Source organism: Cupressus sempervirens, chromosome 11 (genome assembly GCF_028749045.1).
Source record: "Cupressus sempervirens isolate cs-2001-9-10 chromosome 11, ASM2874904v1, whole genome shotgun sequence".
Lineage (NCBI taxonomy): Eukaryota > Viridiplantae > Streptophyta > Pinopsida > Cupressales > Cupressaceae > Cupressus > Cupressus sempervirens.
This window is the reverse complement of record NC_143128.1, coordinates 281,939,358-281,958,782: the sequence shown is the minus strand read 5'-3', so window position 1 is coordinate 281,958,782 and position 19,425 is coordinate 281,939,358. Positions and strand designations below refer to the sequence as shown.

At 29.7% G+C, this 19,425-nt stretch overlaps 1 protein-coding gene and 1 pseudogene across 1 annotated transcript; both read left to right on the top strand.

Annotated features, from left to right (window-relative positions):
• Nucleotides 1-267: 267 nt before the first annotated feature.
• On the top strand, nucleotides 268-3,287 carry LOC149529206 (uncharacterized). Its single transcript, XM_089811074.1, has one exon. It carries the CDS (start codon nucleotides 298-300, stop codon nucleotides 3,046-3,048), a length of 2,751 nt encoding a protein of 916 aa, XP_089667200.1. The 5' UTR covers nucleotides 268-297; the 3' UTR covers nucleotides 3,049-3,287.
• Nucleotides 3,288-6,315: 3,028 nt separating this feature from the next.
• The window catches only part of LOC149529205 (uncharacterized), a 148,215-nt pseudogene continuing 135,105 nt past the window's right edge, over nucleotides 6,316-19,425 (top strand).

Here is a 19,425-nt window from a genome sequence, read left to right as displayed (position 1 = left end):
AGAAGTCCGATATTTTGGGGAAAATTGTCAGAAAAAACAATTTTGACATTTAATTTATGTGGCCGAAGAAAAAACCAAATGCTGGAAAGTACCAGGACGTTAGTCAACAAAAACAACACAGAAATGTGTGGCTGGTATTGTGTGGAAAATTAGGAAAAGAAAAAAAACTCCGACTTTAATCTTTTCATTAAGACAAAATTTTAAGCAAACTTGTCAGATAGATTACAGATTCTGCACAAAATAGAATGAAAATAAAGTTTAATTGAAAGAAGTAATTTTGTATTGTAATCTTTCCCAATGGCCATCCCTTTTACGTGCAATCTCTGTATTGTAATCTTTCTTCTCTTCTTCTTCTGCTCCTCTACTGTTTCCCATCGATTGATGCCCAACAGATGCCCTCCCCACGAATCCCATGCTCTGCTCCGCTTCAAAGCGGGTCTGAATGACACCGAGGGCGCTCTGAGTTCGTGGGTGAATGGAACTGACTGCTGCACCAACTGGACTGGCATCTCCTGCGACAATCACACCAACCACGTCGTCTCTGTTGATGCATCATCTTCTGACCACTCTTTCCAAGGTGTGATATCTGAGAGCCTCTGCCAACTTCGCTTTCTCACATCAGTAATCATATCTCGAGTATCAGGTACTACGTCCATTCCTCCCTGTTTGGGAAACCTATCTTATATTGACTCTTTATATATAGATGCAAGTGTCTTAAGTGGGATGATTCCTCCCTCCATTTGCTTGCTCCCCCGTCTTACACATCTACATCTTTCAGTGAGTCATTTCAATGTAAGCATACCTTCCTGCCTTGGCAATCTCTCTTATATTGAATCTCTCTCTTTTTATGGCTTTAGTGGAATCCCTTTCTCTTATATTCCCTCATCCATTTGCTCTCTCACTCGGCTTACACATCTTGATCTGTCAGGGAATGACTTCAATGGGAGCATACCTTCTTGCCTTGCCAATCTTTCTTCTTTAACTTACCTTGACCTTCAAGGCAACCGACTTGGTTACAATCAGCTGAGCGGTAAAATTCCCTCATCCATTTGCTCTCTCACCTGGCTTATATATCTTGATCTGTCATGGAGTGACTTCAATGGGAGCATACCTTCTTGCCTTGCCAATCTTTCTTCTTTAAATGGCCTTGGCCTTAATAGCAACCAACTTAGTGGAAGCATACCGACTTCTCTTGGAAATCTCTCTTTGCTGACGGAACTATATCTTGATGACAATCAGCTGAGCGGTACGATTCCAAATTCTTTGGGCAATCTGTCTTTATTACAGGACTTGCATATTGAGGATAACCAACTGAGCGGGACCATTCCCCCTTCATTTGCTCAGCTTTCTTCGCTCGCTTACTTGTATGCTGATGGCAATCGTTTCAATGAAACCATCTCGTCTTCGTCACTTCCACCTTCTTTACTTAAACTGGACCTGTCATTTAACCATCACCAATCAATTTCAGAAACTTTCTTTCAAAAGTTTACAAGCCTAGATGTTTTGGGTTTATCCGACTGTGTACTAAATATCAGCACAAGCTGGATTCCATCCTTTTATTTATCTGGCCTGTATTTAGAGTCATGTAGGATTGACGGCCAATTTCCATCTTGGGTATCAACACAGTTTTCACTTGAATCGTTGGAAATAACAAACGCCAGTCTTTTGGGAGTAATTCCCTCTTGGTTATGGGAAACCAGTCCTCTGTTGTCTTATCTGAATCTTTCAGGAAATTATTTGGAAGGAAGGTTGTCCTTAAACCCTTCAACATGGATTGTCCTAGAAGAACTAGATGTGTCTAGAAATAAATTGAGTGGATGCATCCCATCAATGCGGTCTCCTAATTTGCGCATACTGCTGCTCAACGACAATTGGTTCACTGGCAACATTCCTCCTAGCTTAGGCGAATCATCCAAACTCAATATGTTAAATCTTGCAAACAACAACTTAAGAGGAGTAATCCCTGTCAGCTTGTCCAATTGCTCTTCCCTTGTTGTCCTAAATTTGGGAAATAATAGTTTGGAGGGAGGCTTACCACATGAATTGGGTATGCTGAGTGGATTATATTCATTAGTTGTTCACAACAATAATCTGAATGGGTCATTCCCTGTTTCATTAGTAAATTGTTTAAACATGCAAGTTCTTGATATGGGAAACAATTTATTTGGTGGTGAAATACCAAATTTGATTGGAAATCTTTCAGAGCTAAGAGTGCTGGTGATGAAGGAGAACAATTTTACAGGCAGTATTCCTTCGGAAATAGGCGAGCTAATGAACCTTCAAATCTTGCTGCTTTCATCTAATCGCATCTCAGGCACAATTCCACAAACAATTGCATTCTTGCAAGCAATGGCAAATGAAACTCAAAATGGTTTTGTATTGTCTACTGGTGCTACTCAAGGATTCTATCAAGATGGGTTGGATATGACTTTAAAAGGTACAGATCAACACTATCCATATATTCTTTCCACACTCACATCTATAGATCTGTCAAACAATGAATTGGAGGGAGAAGTTCCTTCTAATTTGGGGAATTTGAAAGGGCTGAGGCTTTTAAACCTTTCAATGAACAATTTGAATGGGAGCATTCCAAAAAGTTTAGGAGAAATGCATCAATTGGATTCATTGGACCTTTCAAGAAATCATTTTTCAGGACAAATCTTTGGAGAGCTTGATTCTCTAAGTTTTTTAGGTTTATTGAATCTATCAAATAATAATCTTTCAGGAAGAATACCACAAGGAACACATATGACCAGCTTTGGAGAATCTTCTTATTCTGGAAATCCTGATTTGTGGGGATGCCCCTTACCAAAAAATTGTTCTTGGCCAAAAATGGTTCCTTCACCTCCTCCAATTTACATTACATTAATAAAGAAAAGCAAAAAATATCCATGGTATGAGATAGCATTGGGATTGTCCTATGGATTAGCTTTTGGAGGGATAATATCATTGATTTTGATAAAAATCAATTGGAGAAGGAAATACTTCAACAAAGTTGACACAATCCTAAAGTGTTTATTTCCATGGATGAAGAATTTGACAGTATAAAGGGATATATGTACAAGTCATTGAAATGTGAGTTTTTTTCCCTTAAAATTATATATTGCAATTCTAAATATTGAAATAATAAAATTCAAATAAGTGTCAGAAAAAATCATAAGATAAAGAGAAGCTCTACTTATCTATGGCATGGGATAGCATTTGGATTGTCCTATGGAATAGCTTTTGGTGGAGTAATATCATTGATCCTCATAAAAATTAGTTGGAGAAGGAAATACTTCATTAAAGTTGATGCAATCTTGAAGTTTTTATTTCCATGGATGAAGAATTTGACACTATGAAGGGATACATGTACAAATCATTTAAATGTGAGTTTTTTTTGTCCTTCAAAGTATACATCACAATTCTAAATATTGAAATACTAAAATTCAAAAAGTGTTGGTATATTTTAAGATAAAATTCCATAGGTTATTCTATCAATTGTAGATTGTTGGTAGTTCTTTTAAATTGAATGATATAATTTTCTACTTTTTATTGATACATAACTTTGTGTACAGGGACCTATGTTTGCCTATGATGGTTTCTTGGTTCATCTAAAGACTTCTTGTACTTGGTGGCTGAAAAAAATCATGGCACATGCTTTTGGGGAGGAGCTAGTTGTAATAGAAGACTCCTTTACTTTTATGAAGAGAAGAAAGATACAAAAATTAAAAAGTTATTAATTTTGTTAGAAACATATGACGCAACATCAAATGATAAGATAGATGTTGAAGTCTAAACTTGTAATGAATGGAACATCTAAGTTGTTAACAAAAAAATAAAATAATACATGTGTTAGTTTGATTTATATCAGTCTAATAAAATGCATATACACAAATCCAACTATTGTAGACTTGTGATATTGCTATTAGGATTTAACTGCATGTTTTTGAATCAAACTCATTTACCCAGATTTCATAAGTAGTGATTCAACATGAATCCATCTCTCATGAGAATAAATGGAACACTGTACTAGTAAAAAAATAAAATAAGACATCTTTTAGTTTTATTTATATCAATCTAATAAAATGCATATACACAAATCCAACTATTCTAGACTTGTGATATTACATACATTTATGAAGAATGGGAAGATTTCAAAATTAAAAAATTACTTATTTTTCTTTGGAAATGTGAAGGAATATTCATGAACATGTGATAAAACATCAAATGTTAAGATAAATATTAATGTCTAAACTTAGAATTACTGAAATTTAACATTTAAATTGTAATTGGTAAATAAATTAAATAAGACATGTTTTAGTACTAGTAAATAAACATCTAAATTGTAACTGGTAAGTAACATCAAATGATAAAATAAATGTTAATGCCTAAGCTTAGAATGACTAGAATTTAACATCTAAATTGTAATTGGTAAATAAATTAAATAAGACATCTTTTAGTACTGGTAAATAAACATCTAAATTGTAACTGGTAAATAACATCAAATGATAAAATAAATGTTAATGCCTAATGCCTAAACTTATAATGACTGGAATAATCTAGAATTAATTATAGTTTGAGAAAGTAGAGAATTAGAAATATTAAAATTTTCACTTTTTAGAAATGCAAATAAATTTTCTTTCTTAATATTATTTTTGATAAAGGTATATATATTCATTTTTTAATCTGCTTTTGGATGAATAATTTTTCTTTTCAATTTCGAAAATGAAGATTTTATATTTTTTTGAATGATGTGAAGTGTCATATTGGCTAAATTCAAATCCCAGGCCTCGATGCTATTATCATGACTGTAAGTTAGTAAGCCTCATTATCCTTTGGCTATCTCTGTTTCAAAATTATATCTCTGCAGCAAAAAAATGATGCTATCTCTTTCTGCGACAAACAAATGATGATACAAACATTGTACTTTCGGCATTCAAACTTTTTAATCTTGTTATGGTCAATTATTCTGTAAATTTTTTAAGTTACAGAAGACAAGAATTGATCTATTAAGTCCGAATTTTCTAAATTTGAAAATTTTTCCCACCTCATTTGTGAATATAATCTAAACATGTTTCTTAATGGTGTACAATAAGGATTTGATTGTTCTCTTCCCACCGTCACTTTTGCCTCTATTGTTAACTTCACAACCTATTATGATCATTATTAGGTAGTCTACTGTCTCTGTTAACTCGCTACATTCTAACTTTCACTATTTCCAAATTAGTGTAACTTTACAAACTGTCTTGACTACCCTTTACAAATTTTTATTAACTATTTTAATAATTATTTAACTACTTTAATTTAAAAAAACTATTAAATCAATATTGAACTAAAATCTTAAATTAATTAAGCTAATTTGTTTAAGAGTTTAAATATTTAAGTTAGGTTACAAAATTAATTATAAACTAATTAAATTAAAATAATAATTTTGTTTATTTTGTTTAAGGTTTGAATTTAATTTAGCTCTTTGTTATCATTTTATTAGGGTTAAGATAACTCAAACTAACCTTAACCTACTACTAATTCACTAAACCCAAAAAGGAACACTACAATTAATTTATAATGTTAATTTAAGTTCTTATTTTCCAAATTTTCTAATGAGTTAGATTATGTCAAACTACTTATATAATGACATCGTATTTAAGATGAATCAAAATTGATAAATTAATATTTATAATAAACAAATAATGTCAAATTTATAAATAAAAATTAAGATATATTCTACTTATTTTAAATATAGATAATTAAATATTTATATAAATATATAGAAAAGTATTACAAATATATTTGAAAAAATATATTTTATAGTATAGTAATAAAAATATAAAAATATTTTTATGTTCTTGTAAAGAACATTTTAAATAAATTATATTCTATGTCAAAGTTGTAATTTGAATCAATATTTACATCAAATACAAATTTATATTATATCTAATAAGAAAATTATATTGGAATGCATTTAGCACAAACTAAGAGACTCTAAATAAAATATCTTAAAAACAATATTTATACTACTTCATTCATTAAACATTACGAAAATTACATTTATTCTACCATTTAGTCTGATTTATCTTTGGACTGTACTTTGTTCACATAATATAGCACCACAACTCTCATATATGTAAATGATCACAGCTAATTTTCTCCAAAGAGAATTGAAGATTTTAATGTTATTACCAATCTAGCTCCGAAGAGAACTGAATATTTCTGCTTAATTACAGAGTGGCTTGACAGAATCTTGGTACCTCCTATTTGGCTAGAGGATAATTTTCTTTTGATTTCTGCTATTATAGCTTGTATATGCTTTAATCATTTTCCAATCTTGCTATTATGCATAGCGTTCAAACATGTGGGTGTCGTGGTGACAATTTCTTCATTTCTCTCAAGAAGTGGTGGGAGAAAGGGCCTACGATGTTTCAATTGGCAATAAAATTATTTTTAGGTCCATAGCTCATGCTCAGAGGAAAAGAAATGGAAAAATCTACTTCTGGGATCCTTTCCTCAATTCATGTAGCATGAGTTTTAGTGTTTTCTGATATGTAGTGAGAAAGTCTAGACTTCGGCATAGTTGCTAAGTCTCAAGTCTATTCAAAATTTATATCATGGTTTAATTGTTTTTTATGACACGTTTGACTGGGATTGTAGCAGTTTTCTGATTAGATGTATTATAATATAATTACAGATATAGGAGATATTTGTAGGGCTCTATTTCTACCAGCTTTTGGCTTCTTTTGTAATCTGCTTTTTATGATTAATAATATCATTGTTGCTGCAATAATCTAGTACAACTTATACTCTGTTTTAAGCTCTGCCTCTATACTCTGATTTATCTTTTAGATCCAATAGACACATGTTACAGAGAAATAATAGCTGACATAGAGCACTTTGTTGCCATTTAATGGGCCTCTGAAATTTTCATCCACCAGCCTCTGACATAGAAGAACATGAGAAAGTGTGATATCTGAGAGCCCCTGCCAACTTCCTTTTCTCACATCACTCTTCATATCTGGAGTATCAGGTACTACTTCACTTCCCCACTGTCTGGGAAACCTCTCTTATTTTGACTCTTTATATATAGGTGCAAGTGGCATAAGTGGGATATTATTTCCCCAATTCATTTGTTTGCTCAGCCGTCTTACACATATATATCTTTCAGTCAGTCAGTTCAATGGAAGCATACCTTCCTGCCTTGGCAATCTCTCTTATATTGAATCTCTCTCTTTTCATGCTTTAGTGGTATAATCCCTCCCTCCATTTGCTCTCTCACCCGTCTTACACATCTTGATCTGTCAGAGAGTGACTTCAATGGGAGCATACCTTCTTGCCTTGCCAATCTTTCTTCTTTAACTTACCTTGACCTTGGTAGCAACCGACTTGGTGGAAGTCTCTCTTCGCTGGAGTATTTACATCTTGGTTACAATCAGCTGAGCGGTATCATTTCATATTCTTTGGGCAATCTCTCTTCACTCGAGGGGTTGCTTATTGATAATAACCAACTGAGCGGGACCATTCCCACTTAATTTGCTCAGCTTTCCTCACTCATTTATTTACATGCTGGTGGCAATCTTTTCAATGAAACCATCTCGTCTTGGTCACTTCCACCTTCTTTACTTGAATTGTACCTGTCATTTAACCATTACCAGTCAATTTCAGTAACTTTCTTTCTAAAGTTTACGAGCCTATATCGTTTGCATTTATCCGACTGTGTACTAAATGTTAGCACAAGCTGGATTCCATCCTTTTATTTTTCTGAGCTATATTTAGAGTATCAACATAGTTTTCACTTGTACAGCTGGAAATAACAAACGCCAGTCTTGTGGGAGTAATTCCCTCTTGGTTATTGGAAACCAGTCCTCTGTTGTCTTAACTGAATCTTTCAGGAAATCATTTGGAAGGAAGGTTGTCCTTAAATCCTTCAACATGGATGCAACTAACAGAACTAGATGTGTCTACAAATAAATTGTGTGGATGCAGCCCACAATGCCGTCTACTAATATGACAATATTGCTACTCAACGATAAGTTGTTCACTGGCAACGTTCCTCCTAGCTTGGGCGAATCGTCCCTATTCAATATGTTAAATATTGCCAACAACAACTTAACAGGAGTGATCCCTGTCAGCTTGTCCAAGTAAAGTATCGATGGTGATGGTAAGCAAAAAAGACAAAAACTTTGGTACAAAGAGCATGGTGTATGACACTTGGTAGTTGGAAGAATGAAGGATAGTTGGTAGACCATTCTAAAATGTAAATGATTTACAATGATTTATAAAAAAATTCTTGTACTACAAAATTCCAAATAAATAATGAGTAATGTGACATATTGCAGATGGTGTATGTATCACAAAAAAGAAGCTATAGTTAAAGTCATTATGTAGTACCCATCCTAAACTTGTTAAGTAAGCAATAAGTAGTATATTCTTTTTAAAAAAATCAATTTTGTGCATGTAAGGACTAATAAGGAGAAATTAAAATTTGTTTTTGCAAACATTTAAAATATATATTAAGTATAAGATTTTAAAATTTTATCCAACAATTTAAAGTTTTTTGTAATAATGGGTTTAACTAATAGAAATATGTCTCTAGCACTACTAGTATAATGTACTTATATTTAAGAGATGGAAGGAAGTTTCTTTGGTAACATATCTAGAAAGTATTCTATTAATAGAATGGATAGAATATCATGATTGATATCTAGTAGGGCATATATAACAAAAAAAAGGAAAAATAAGCATTGTCTTGTTGTGTTTCTATAGAACCTTGTTAGAAGTAAAATGAAAGGTTGGGTCAGACACTTTAGTAAATGTAAACATTTGTGCTGACATAACATTTAAACATGTGCTATATAGAGAATTTAGGCTTTTCCTGCTTTGATCTAGAAACATGATTATCATTTTCGAACATAAGTAAAGGGCAAGGGCGGAAAAACATATAACTAGAAGTAGGACTTTGCTATTTTGTATTCATGGTTAAACTAATAGAAAAATGTTCTAGCACCATTAATATATTATATTTATATTTATATTCATATGATATTTAATAGGGCACCTATACCAAAAAAAAAAAAGGAAAAAATAAATAGAAAACCAAATAGTCAACAAATCACAATTATAATAAAGTTTTATTTGATCATCTTGTTAAAAGAGATGAAAAGTTGAAATATACAAACCCATCATGCAAAGTGATTAAGAAGAAACTTAATCTGCACCCTTGAAAATTATTTGAGATCTCAATTTGAAATTAACTTGTAAAAGTAAAGTTGTTGAAGAGTTTGAATCTAGCATTCAATAATATTTGGTGTAACGAAAAATTCTATATTATAAGAAATTAAATTGTATTGAATTCAAATCTTCTCTAATACAAAAAATAATAAATACATTTTAAATTTTATTGCTTATATTTGATACATAGTACAAAAATAAATTAATGTATTTTAAATTCTATTGTTTATATTTGTTGCATATGTAGCTTTAGTCCAATCCTAATAAAAAATACAATACTTCCTAATGACTTGGAAACACTGTCAATAAATATAAGGAAAGACCAATGTCAACAAGCCTTGTTTCTATAGAACGTTGTCAATAAATAAAAGGAAAACCCAATCTCATCAAGTGTTTCCATGTTGGAAAGTTCTCCTTGTTCAACTTCGATATCTCTCTCTTGTACAACCTGATCTTTAGATATAAGTCCCTTCAAACTTTCCTTACAAGAGCTACAACTCTAATAGTAATTGTCAGAATGATTAGAATAACTTGGGGGGTAGGGGTGGGGGGTGGTCCAGATGTACTAATTCAACTTTTAACAGCTTCAAACAACTTTATCAATCTCATAAAATAGCTTGGTCTCTATAGCATATCATAAAAAAATTAACATTATTTTATCTATCTATTCTATGTATGTATGTCGACAAACTATAAAATAAATAACTATAAAAAATAACATTCACACAAGTAAATGACAGCTTGACACCAAGATTTAACTTGGGGGGTAGCAGTGGGGGGTGGTCCAAATGTACCAATTCAACTTTTAACAGCTTCAAACAACTTTATCAATCTCATAAAATAGCTTGGTCTCTATAGCATATCATAAAAAATTTAACATTATTTTATCTATTTTTTCTATGTATGTATGTCGACAAACTATAAAATAAATAACTATAAAAAATAACATTCACACAAGTAAATGACACTTTGACACCAAGATTTAACGTGGAAACCCAATTTGGGAAAAGCTACCAAGTCACATGTTACCACTTTTTCACTCATTTAAAGTGAGCTCAATTAAGAGTCAACCTTGTTAAAGGTTACAAAACACATTTTTATGTCTGACCCTATTAAAGGATTTAATCACCCTATTAGGAGTGACCTTGTTAAAGGACTTTGGATCATTCCAACATAATGTCACCGTGATTAAAGGATTTACAAAATGACTATTAGGTCAACTTTGATTAAAGGATTTTGACTGAACTACACTGGTTAGAATATAACAATAGGTTTGATTGGTAAAATACAAATCACTTTGAAAATTCAAATCTTCATTTGCTCATCTATTGGTTCTTCGGACAAGGCAAGATCACTAAAAGAAATGACTTTTTTTTGCTTTGCATAATATGGCCAACATTTACCATTGTGTTTACATGCTGGACCACCACTTCCTCTTTATTCTAAGACCAATTTTTAAAATAACAAAGTGTTTTAATTTTCTCTTTAGTACAAAGTCTTGTGTGTTATGAGGTTTTTGTCTCTGAGATTCGCTATTTAGAAATTATGGCCACTATTTACACTTTTCATTATTATGGGATTTTGAAAAACAAATGGGTATTCTCTTTTTATTTATTTATTGTAGCTTTTTGCATTAGTTTCTATAGAAATTTGGAGGGATTTTTCCATTTCTATTACAATGGCAACGAATTTAAAATAAAATTTGTTGAATCTCTGTAGACATGAAACACCATTGAGGGTTTCCATTATCGCTCATTTTGCCCGCAAATCTACCCTCATGAGTCCCTTTAGTAATCTTGAGGGTTTAAAATAATGTTTCTTGTTGATGATTTTTCTTTAATATTCCACTTTTCATGGTTACATTTGTATCTCTAATGAGTGAAGAATAAAACTAATGTTTGCGGGTTTAGATCATCAAATTCTTGTAAAATAAATTTGTGTAGGCACGGCTTGTGTATGTCATGAATTGGTTTAGAAATTATATGGATTTTCTCACTCTAATGAAACTTTTCATTCCATTTATTTTTGTCATCATCATATGTATAAAATTAGAAATTTTTAAGGAATATTGAATGACCTTGTTGTAGAGCATTCCTTATTAATAAGATTAAAAAAATATGAAATTATGTATATATTCAAAACTATAATATTTAAAATCATTATTTTCATTGTTCCCATTGAAAAATTAAAACAAATCAAGTTTAATTTAGATACACAAATAAATAAATGAAGTCTAATTTAGAAACATAATAAAATGTAAAATGTAAGAAGAATATCAAGTTATATACAATTTAATCTAAAAATATATTAAAATGCATACATCATATTTTATTTTATTTAGAAGTCTACAAAAACTTTATGTTAGTTGAATAGAAATTTAAAGCTTTGTAAAAAAAATAAAATATGATGATTGGATTATCAATTTCGTCTTACATATATAATAATTTAGTAATTTAATTTTAAATAGTTTTTCAGATATTTTAATTTAAAAATTATTTCTTGAAAATGTGAATTTTTATTTCTAATCTACAATAGAAATAAATATGAAAATTGAAAAATTATAGAAATTTCAGTTTTGAGATGTTGTGTTATGAAGTTAAAGAGTATCGTTTTAGTATTTAGTTAAAACTCAAGTAATTTAAGTTTTATTTCTTTTAGGAAATTACATTAATAGTGATTGATTTTTTATTTTTTAAATATTAGAAACATGTATTTTAACAATGTAATAAAAAGGTCTTTTAAAAAGGTTAAGGTTTTTTTAAAGAATATATAATGGAAATTTTTGTTTGAAAAACTAAAATAATTTAGAAAACTAATATTAATTTTTGAACTTAATTCTTTATAAAAAATAAAATTTAAACATAAATTAGCAATATAAAAATTGCAAATAGAATATATATAAGTTAGTTATAAGACTTATTTAAACAAGAGTTCTAGGAGAGCTTGAGAACTTGCCTTGTGCTATTAGTAAATCATAAGTAGAATAAAAATAGAGCATCATATTTTCATTTCCCTTAGTTTGAGTGAGGCTACTTCCCCATTGTCTTATGTTTGAGGTGATTGTAAGGAAAAAGAGCATTCATCCTCACCTAAAATTTGAATCACTTTCAAACTAGATTTTTCATAACTTTGATTACTAAGCTTATTTTGTTACAGATCAAATGCATTAAATTTGAGAAAATTACATTCTACATTAATATATTTTCATGGTATTGCATTTATACACAAATGTGAAAGTCTAGGGTCTTGTCTATATCTTTAGACCTTAGTATTCAACATTAAACCAAATCATAATATCAAAAATGGCTAGGTTCTTCTTCAACTATCAATATAGAGATTAATTGTCAACATAGAGATTAATTGTGTAATATGATCTAATAATGAACCAAGCAAAATAGTAAGATCCTAATCTATCCAATCCTATAAATATCATTGATTCTATTCTATATTATTAAACATAATAAAAACAATATTAATGCACATCACTTTTTTGAATTTTCAATCCTTAGTATATTTGTTTTCTAAATCTTATTTAACTATATTGTTTTCTGAGTGTGAAAATATTGGTTAAAAGTTTAATGGAACAATATGTTATAAACATATCAAAAGACCAATTAGCAAAGTCATCTAAATCAATTATGCTAATATAAATAATAATATATTAGTTACAATATTTTTTAAATAAGGTGATATTAATGTCTATAAGTGATTATGTGGATGACAATTTATAAAATGAATGCAGGAAAAAGGAAATTTTGGTGTAAATAATTATGCCAAAGGCATTCCCTATATGAAAGAGATGAGTAGAACATTCCATTCATTGACATTTTTTATACACCAACAAAAAATAATATGATCCTCTAAAGTATGTATGTCCAGAGGTAATATGAACTAACAATACCACTTTCCTATTGAAGGGAGTGTGATTCAAAAAGCTTGCGATTGGCAATTAAAGGACACATTATCAGTAAATACTGAGAAAAGATATGGTAATATTTTTAAACGGGAATTTTTGTTTTGTTCAAAAAGCATTGTTCTTTCTAAAACAAACATGGGATTGGTAGTTGTTTGAATGTTGCATGTCAATGCCATTTCCCTGTGAGGGCGCAACATTGATAGACACTTAATAGAGTTAGTTTTCACCAATAATTAACTAGAAAAAACATTAACGAATTTTGTGTTTTTTCGTACATATGAATACAATTTTTAACTAGCAATCAATTTAATTTGAATTTTCTTATTACATTTTAACACACAATTTAGACAAGCATTAATATCATTACATATATTCTTCTTTTTAAGATTATGATAAAAAAATGTTAAATAAATCTATTTAAAGAAATGTGATTAATATCCACTACCAAATTATAAAAAATTTAATTTACTACATCCAAAATTATTTATATTTCTTTTATCTCCATTTTTTCCACTAACTTTAGTTTTTTCTTGTAATCGTTAAATCTTTTGATGGTTTATATCTTCGTAGGTTATAATTTTAACAAATATTTTTTGTGGTGTTTATTAAATATTTTTTTTTAAAAGTATTTTTTTTATATTAAAAAAAATAAAATTGATGTGTAGATGGTTGTCAAATTTAATCTTGAAAGATAAAAATTAACATTAACACACTCACACCATCCTACTCCATCCTTTCTCCATTGTAGAAATTCCTATCAACATTAATTAGAAAGTGTGGATTGTAATACTCAGTGTAAAATGAAATATTTAAATAAAGTAAATTGTTCAATGGACTTATTATACATATATTATTTAATATATGTCTATTAGTTTCAAAAAAGTCAACAAGTGATAATAATTTTAAGTTTATTGATAAGTTTCACATGTAATAATGGGAAATAAATTTTTACCTTTGAAAAACTTCTAGCGAATGTTGGAAGATTTTAATACTATTTTAAAGTTGGTAACTTGGTAGTGTCATGAATTTAGTAGCAAAGTTCACCTTAAAAGTTCAAGCTCTAAAATTTGAGGATTTTGGTAGTCTCATGAAGAATGTTTGAATAAACAATAAAAAAAAAAAATTTTATTTATTTATTTATTTATTCTATAATAATAGTTACCAAACAAGTGGCATGTGATCAAGAGAGTTAGATGATTTTCTAGTCTATTTTGGAGATGAAATGTTGAAGTGCATGTGTTTTCTCTTACTAATTTTTTCCTCTTTATATAATCCTAAAACATCTCACCTGACCACACTAACTAATTTTTTGAGCAAGCCCCTTTTCGTGAGGGCACACTCTTACTTGATTTCTCTTTTTTATATCCCTAACTACCTCTAACTATATTTCTACCTTTATCTCTTTATATTTCCATCTATTTTTATTCATCTCTTTCTCTACCTCTATTTCCCTATCTCTCTAACCATTCAATTTCAATTTCCAAATTAGAAGGAGGGATATATATATATATATATATATATATATATATATATATATATATATATATATATATATATATATATATATATATATATATATATATATATATATATATATATATATATATGAAGAAACAAAGAGAGAAATGATGTGTGTGTGTGTGTGTGTGTGTGTGTGTGTGTGTGTGTGTGAGAGAGAGAGAGAGAGAGAGAGAGAGAGAGAAGGGAGATTATGTGATTTAGGAAAGGTAGAGGAGGTGTGAGAGATGGAAGGAAAGAGGAATAGGGAGATATTAAGCATGGACCTATTTCTAATGGAATATGGAGCCTAATTATCTTTTCTATGTAGATGTTTGGTTTAAGACATGTTCTGATCCTTTATATAGTTGATTTCAACCTATCACATACTACACAAATGCATATATAAATAGATCAAATTCATTTTTATTTACAATCAAAATGTCTTTGGCATACCCATTGGACACCAAGGTGTGTTTGCTAGTTTATATAAAACAAAAATTAGAAGGGAATAGAGCGGGTGGGTTGAGAAACAAAGAGAGAAATGATGTGTGTGTGTGTGTGTGTGTGTGTTGAGAAACAAAGAGAGAAATGATGATGATGATGATATATATATATATATATATATATATATATATATATATATATATATATATATATATATATATATATGAAGAAGGGAATAGAGCGGGTGGGTTGAGAAACAAAGAGAGAAATGATGTGTGTGTGTGTGTGTGTGTGTGTGAGAGAGAGAGAGAGAGAGAGAGAGAGAGAGAGAGAGAGAGAGAGAGAGAGAGAGAGAGAGAGAGAGAAGGGAGATTATGTGATTTAGGAAAGGTAGAGGAGGTGTGAGAGATGGAAGGAAAGAGGAATAGGGAGATATTAAGCATGGACCTATTTCTAATGGAATATGGAGCCTAATTATCTTTTCTATGTAGATGTTTGGTTTAAGACATGTTCTGATCCTTTATATAGTTGATTTCAACCTATCACATACTACACAAATGCATATATAAATAGATCAACTTCATTTTTATTTACAATCAAAATGTCTTTGGCATACCCATTGGACACCAAGGTGTGTTTGCTAGTTTATATAAAACAAAAATTAGAAAAAATAAGGTATTTTATGTCGGCAGTTGGCAACAAATGGTTTGCGGTGATAACTAGTCTTTGTTTGTTTCACTGAGACTTTTTTGCGGTAAGAATGGTGCAGACATCATATTGGAAGCGAATATAATTGTCTTATCATAAAAAATTTGAATGGTGCTCCTAGTCTCAGATAATTTATTGCTATTAATTCCATCCACTTTTTTACATCGATTTTTAAATGCATGCATATATCTATTACTATGTTTTTTTTGTCCATTTTCCATATACAAAAAATCAATTAAACTTCAAGAAATTCTTCATGGGCCAATAGAAAATTAAGAATTAATATCTAATAATTATTTATTAAGTCTAACCTTTCAAAATAGGAGATAGGAGATATGATTCTTGATTAGCTATAAATTAGACAAGTCTCAATTGTACTTTATATAAAATAGGGACTAATAAGAAACAAAAACTTAATTCTTAAAAGACATAAAAATAAAGCTTATCAACATTTAGTTACTGATGTAACTAGGACCACTCATACTGTACCAAATAAAATGCACACCCATTATAAACAAGGACCCACAAAAGACTAGGAACATTGAATATTTCGTAGCGAAAGGGTTCAAATTTTGATGGAAAGTAATAATTAGTGTCAATTCGTACATCCCGATCAAAATCACAATTCATAAAAAATTACTTACAATTGGAAAGGAAGATAAATGAAGAGCTGGAAAGTTCTGTCATGCCGTGAACATCCCGCCTACAAAAGTCTGATTACAGATGATGTAGAAAAGTATTTTGGGGACCAGTATTTCGTAAGTCACACGCATGATTTGAAACCGGGCACTTTGTTGAAAATTGACAGAAAATAACTTACAACTGGAGAGGAAGTAAACATTTTGAATGTCATCTGAATAATATTTAAATTTAATGCTGGAAAGTTTGGTCACTGCCATGAACATCCCACCACAGAAGTCTAATATTTTGGGGAAAATTGTCAAGAAAAAACATTTGTGACATTTAATTTATGTGGTTAACAGTGTTTATAGGAAAATTGAAAATTGACTGAAGAAAAACCAAACGCTGGAAAGGATAACATCAATAATACAAAAATGTCTGGCTGGCGTTGTGTGGAAAATTACGAGAAGAAAAAATCTCACTCACTTTGTCAGATATTTTATAATAAGGTATTTTAGAAAAAATTATTAAATCGTCACTTGTTTACTGCCTTTATTAAATATTGGTCTTTGTCTTTGACTTGTTAACCAGCACGACAATGGCTAAATGCTAAGGCCAGTTTGGTTCATGGAAGATGGCTGGGAATTGTTTTTTTATAATGCTTGTTTTTAAATCTTGATGTTTTCATCAAATCATATTTCAGGTACAATTTTACAAACAATTGCATTCTTGCAATCAATAGCAAATGATATTCAAAATGGTATGTTAATGTGTGTTTTATGACCCACCGAATAGTAGAACAAAATACAAAATACAGAAATAGATTAAAAAAATTGTGAATTTTATAATCCTAGCTAAAATGTAAAGAACCAATCAAAATGAAGATTCTTTTTCTAAAAAATTTAAAATTAATATAAAAAAATATTTTTCTACAAAATTTGAAATTATTATAAAGAAGGCAACTGAAAAATAATTTCATATACATAGTATCCTATGCAAACAAATGCCAAATTTCATAATGAAAAAATTATAAAGAATTTTTGAATCCAAAAATAATATAATCCCTGTTAAAATGAAAAGAACCAATCAAAATAAAGTAATTTTTTCTACAAAATTCAAAATAAAAATAAAGAGGTCGCGGAACATTATAAACCATGAAAAAGATTTTACAAAACACAGTTCACAATAGGTAGGCTTTCGACGTAATGTTGTACTTCTTAGAAAATGAAAATCAATATAAAGAAAAATTCATTTCATCTCTGGTTAAGGGAAATTAAAGAGAAATCTATGAGATATTTATGGTTGCCGAAAGAAAGATTGATTTTATCAAAAAGTTAGTAGAAAATTGACTGAAGAAAAGGCAAAGGGTGGAATGCACGGGAAGTTCATTGATCATAGACAAGTCTAAAAAATAGATTGGAGAAGAACTTTGTCGCGTTCATTAATTACTTGACAGATGTCCTTCCTTATCCAACATGGGGAAGGCAGATAACTACGTACAAAAAATATATTTAAAAAAGAAAGAAATAGTAGATATAAAATCAATCATAATAGCATTAAAAAAAAACTTCAAACATACAAATGTGCCATGCACAAATGCACAGATTAAGGCAAAAAATTATGGAGTTGAATATATTTGAAGGAAAAAAAAACAAAAATTTACCAGTGGAGAGTAAGCAAACATTTTGAATGACATCTCAATAATATATAAATTGGATGAAAGGTAAGAAGCGTAGAATGCAAGGCAATGTATATGCGTATGAGTTAAAGTTCAGTCACTGCCGTGAACATCCTGCCTACAAATGACGTGGCCAGCTTTGAAAAGAAAACTATTGAGTCATCACCTCTATTGTCCATCACCCTTTGACTTGTTGACCAACACGCTCTTAAGAAGAGCACACAGAGAGAAGAGGTGCATGATTTCCCTGTCATATTTCTAAATGGCCATCTCAGCTTTGTGCAATCCCATCATATTTCTAAAGGAGAAACTAAAATATCTTTTGCAAATATTTAAAATATATGTTAAAGTATAAATTTTAAAACTTTTGTCCAACAATTTAAATTAGTTTTTAATCATGGATTAAACTAATAGAAAAATGTCTCTAGCACCATTAATATTTAATGTATTTATATTTAAGAGGTTGAATGAATCTTTTTTGGTAACATATCTAGAAAGTATACTACTAATCGAACAAACATAATATCATGAATGATATTTAGTAGGGCATCTATAATTTAAAAAAAAAAAAAAAAAAAACTTATCTTGCCTTGTTTCTCTAGAACCTTGTTAGACGAAAAATCAAAGGTTGAAAAATACATTCACTTTAGTATATGTAAACATTTGTGCTAACATAACATTTATACATGTGCTATATAAGGCATTTAGGCTTGCTGCCTTGATATGGAAACATTATTGTCATTTTCCAACATAACTAAATGACAAGGGAGGAAAAACATATAATTGAAAGTAGGACAATGCTATTTTTTAATCAAGGGTTAAACCAATAGAAAAATATCTCCAACACCATTAATATAATGTATTTATATTTAATAGGTGGAAGGAAGCTTTTTTGGTAACATATTTGGAAAGTATTCTACTAATAGAAACGACATAATATCATGAATGATATTTATCAGGGCATCTATAACAAAAAAAAAAAGGAAAAATAAAGAGCAAACCAAATACTCAACAAATTAATCAATTATAATAATTCTTTAATTGATCATCTTGTTAAAAGAGATGGAATGTTGAAACATACAAACCCATCATGCAAAGTGATTAAGAAGAAACTCAATTCATATCCTTGAAAATATATTTGAGAATTCAATTTTAAAATAACTTGTAAAAGGAATGTTGGTGAAGAGTTTGAATCTAGCATTCAAGAACATTTGGTGTAATGACAAAGTCTATATTATAAGCAATTAAATTATACCAAATTCAATTTTTTTTCTAGTAAAATAATAAATAAATACATTTTAAATTCTATTGTTTATATTTTATACATAATAGAAAAATAAATAAATGCATTTTA

Excerpts from the sequence above, each read along its gene's own strand:
- LOC149529206 (XM_089811074.1), top strand. The coding sequence starts at position 298 with ATGGCCATCCCTTTTACGTGCAATCTCTGTATTGTAATCTTTCTTCTC.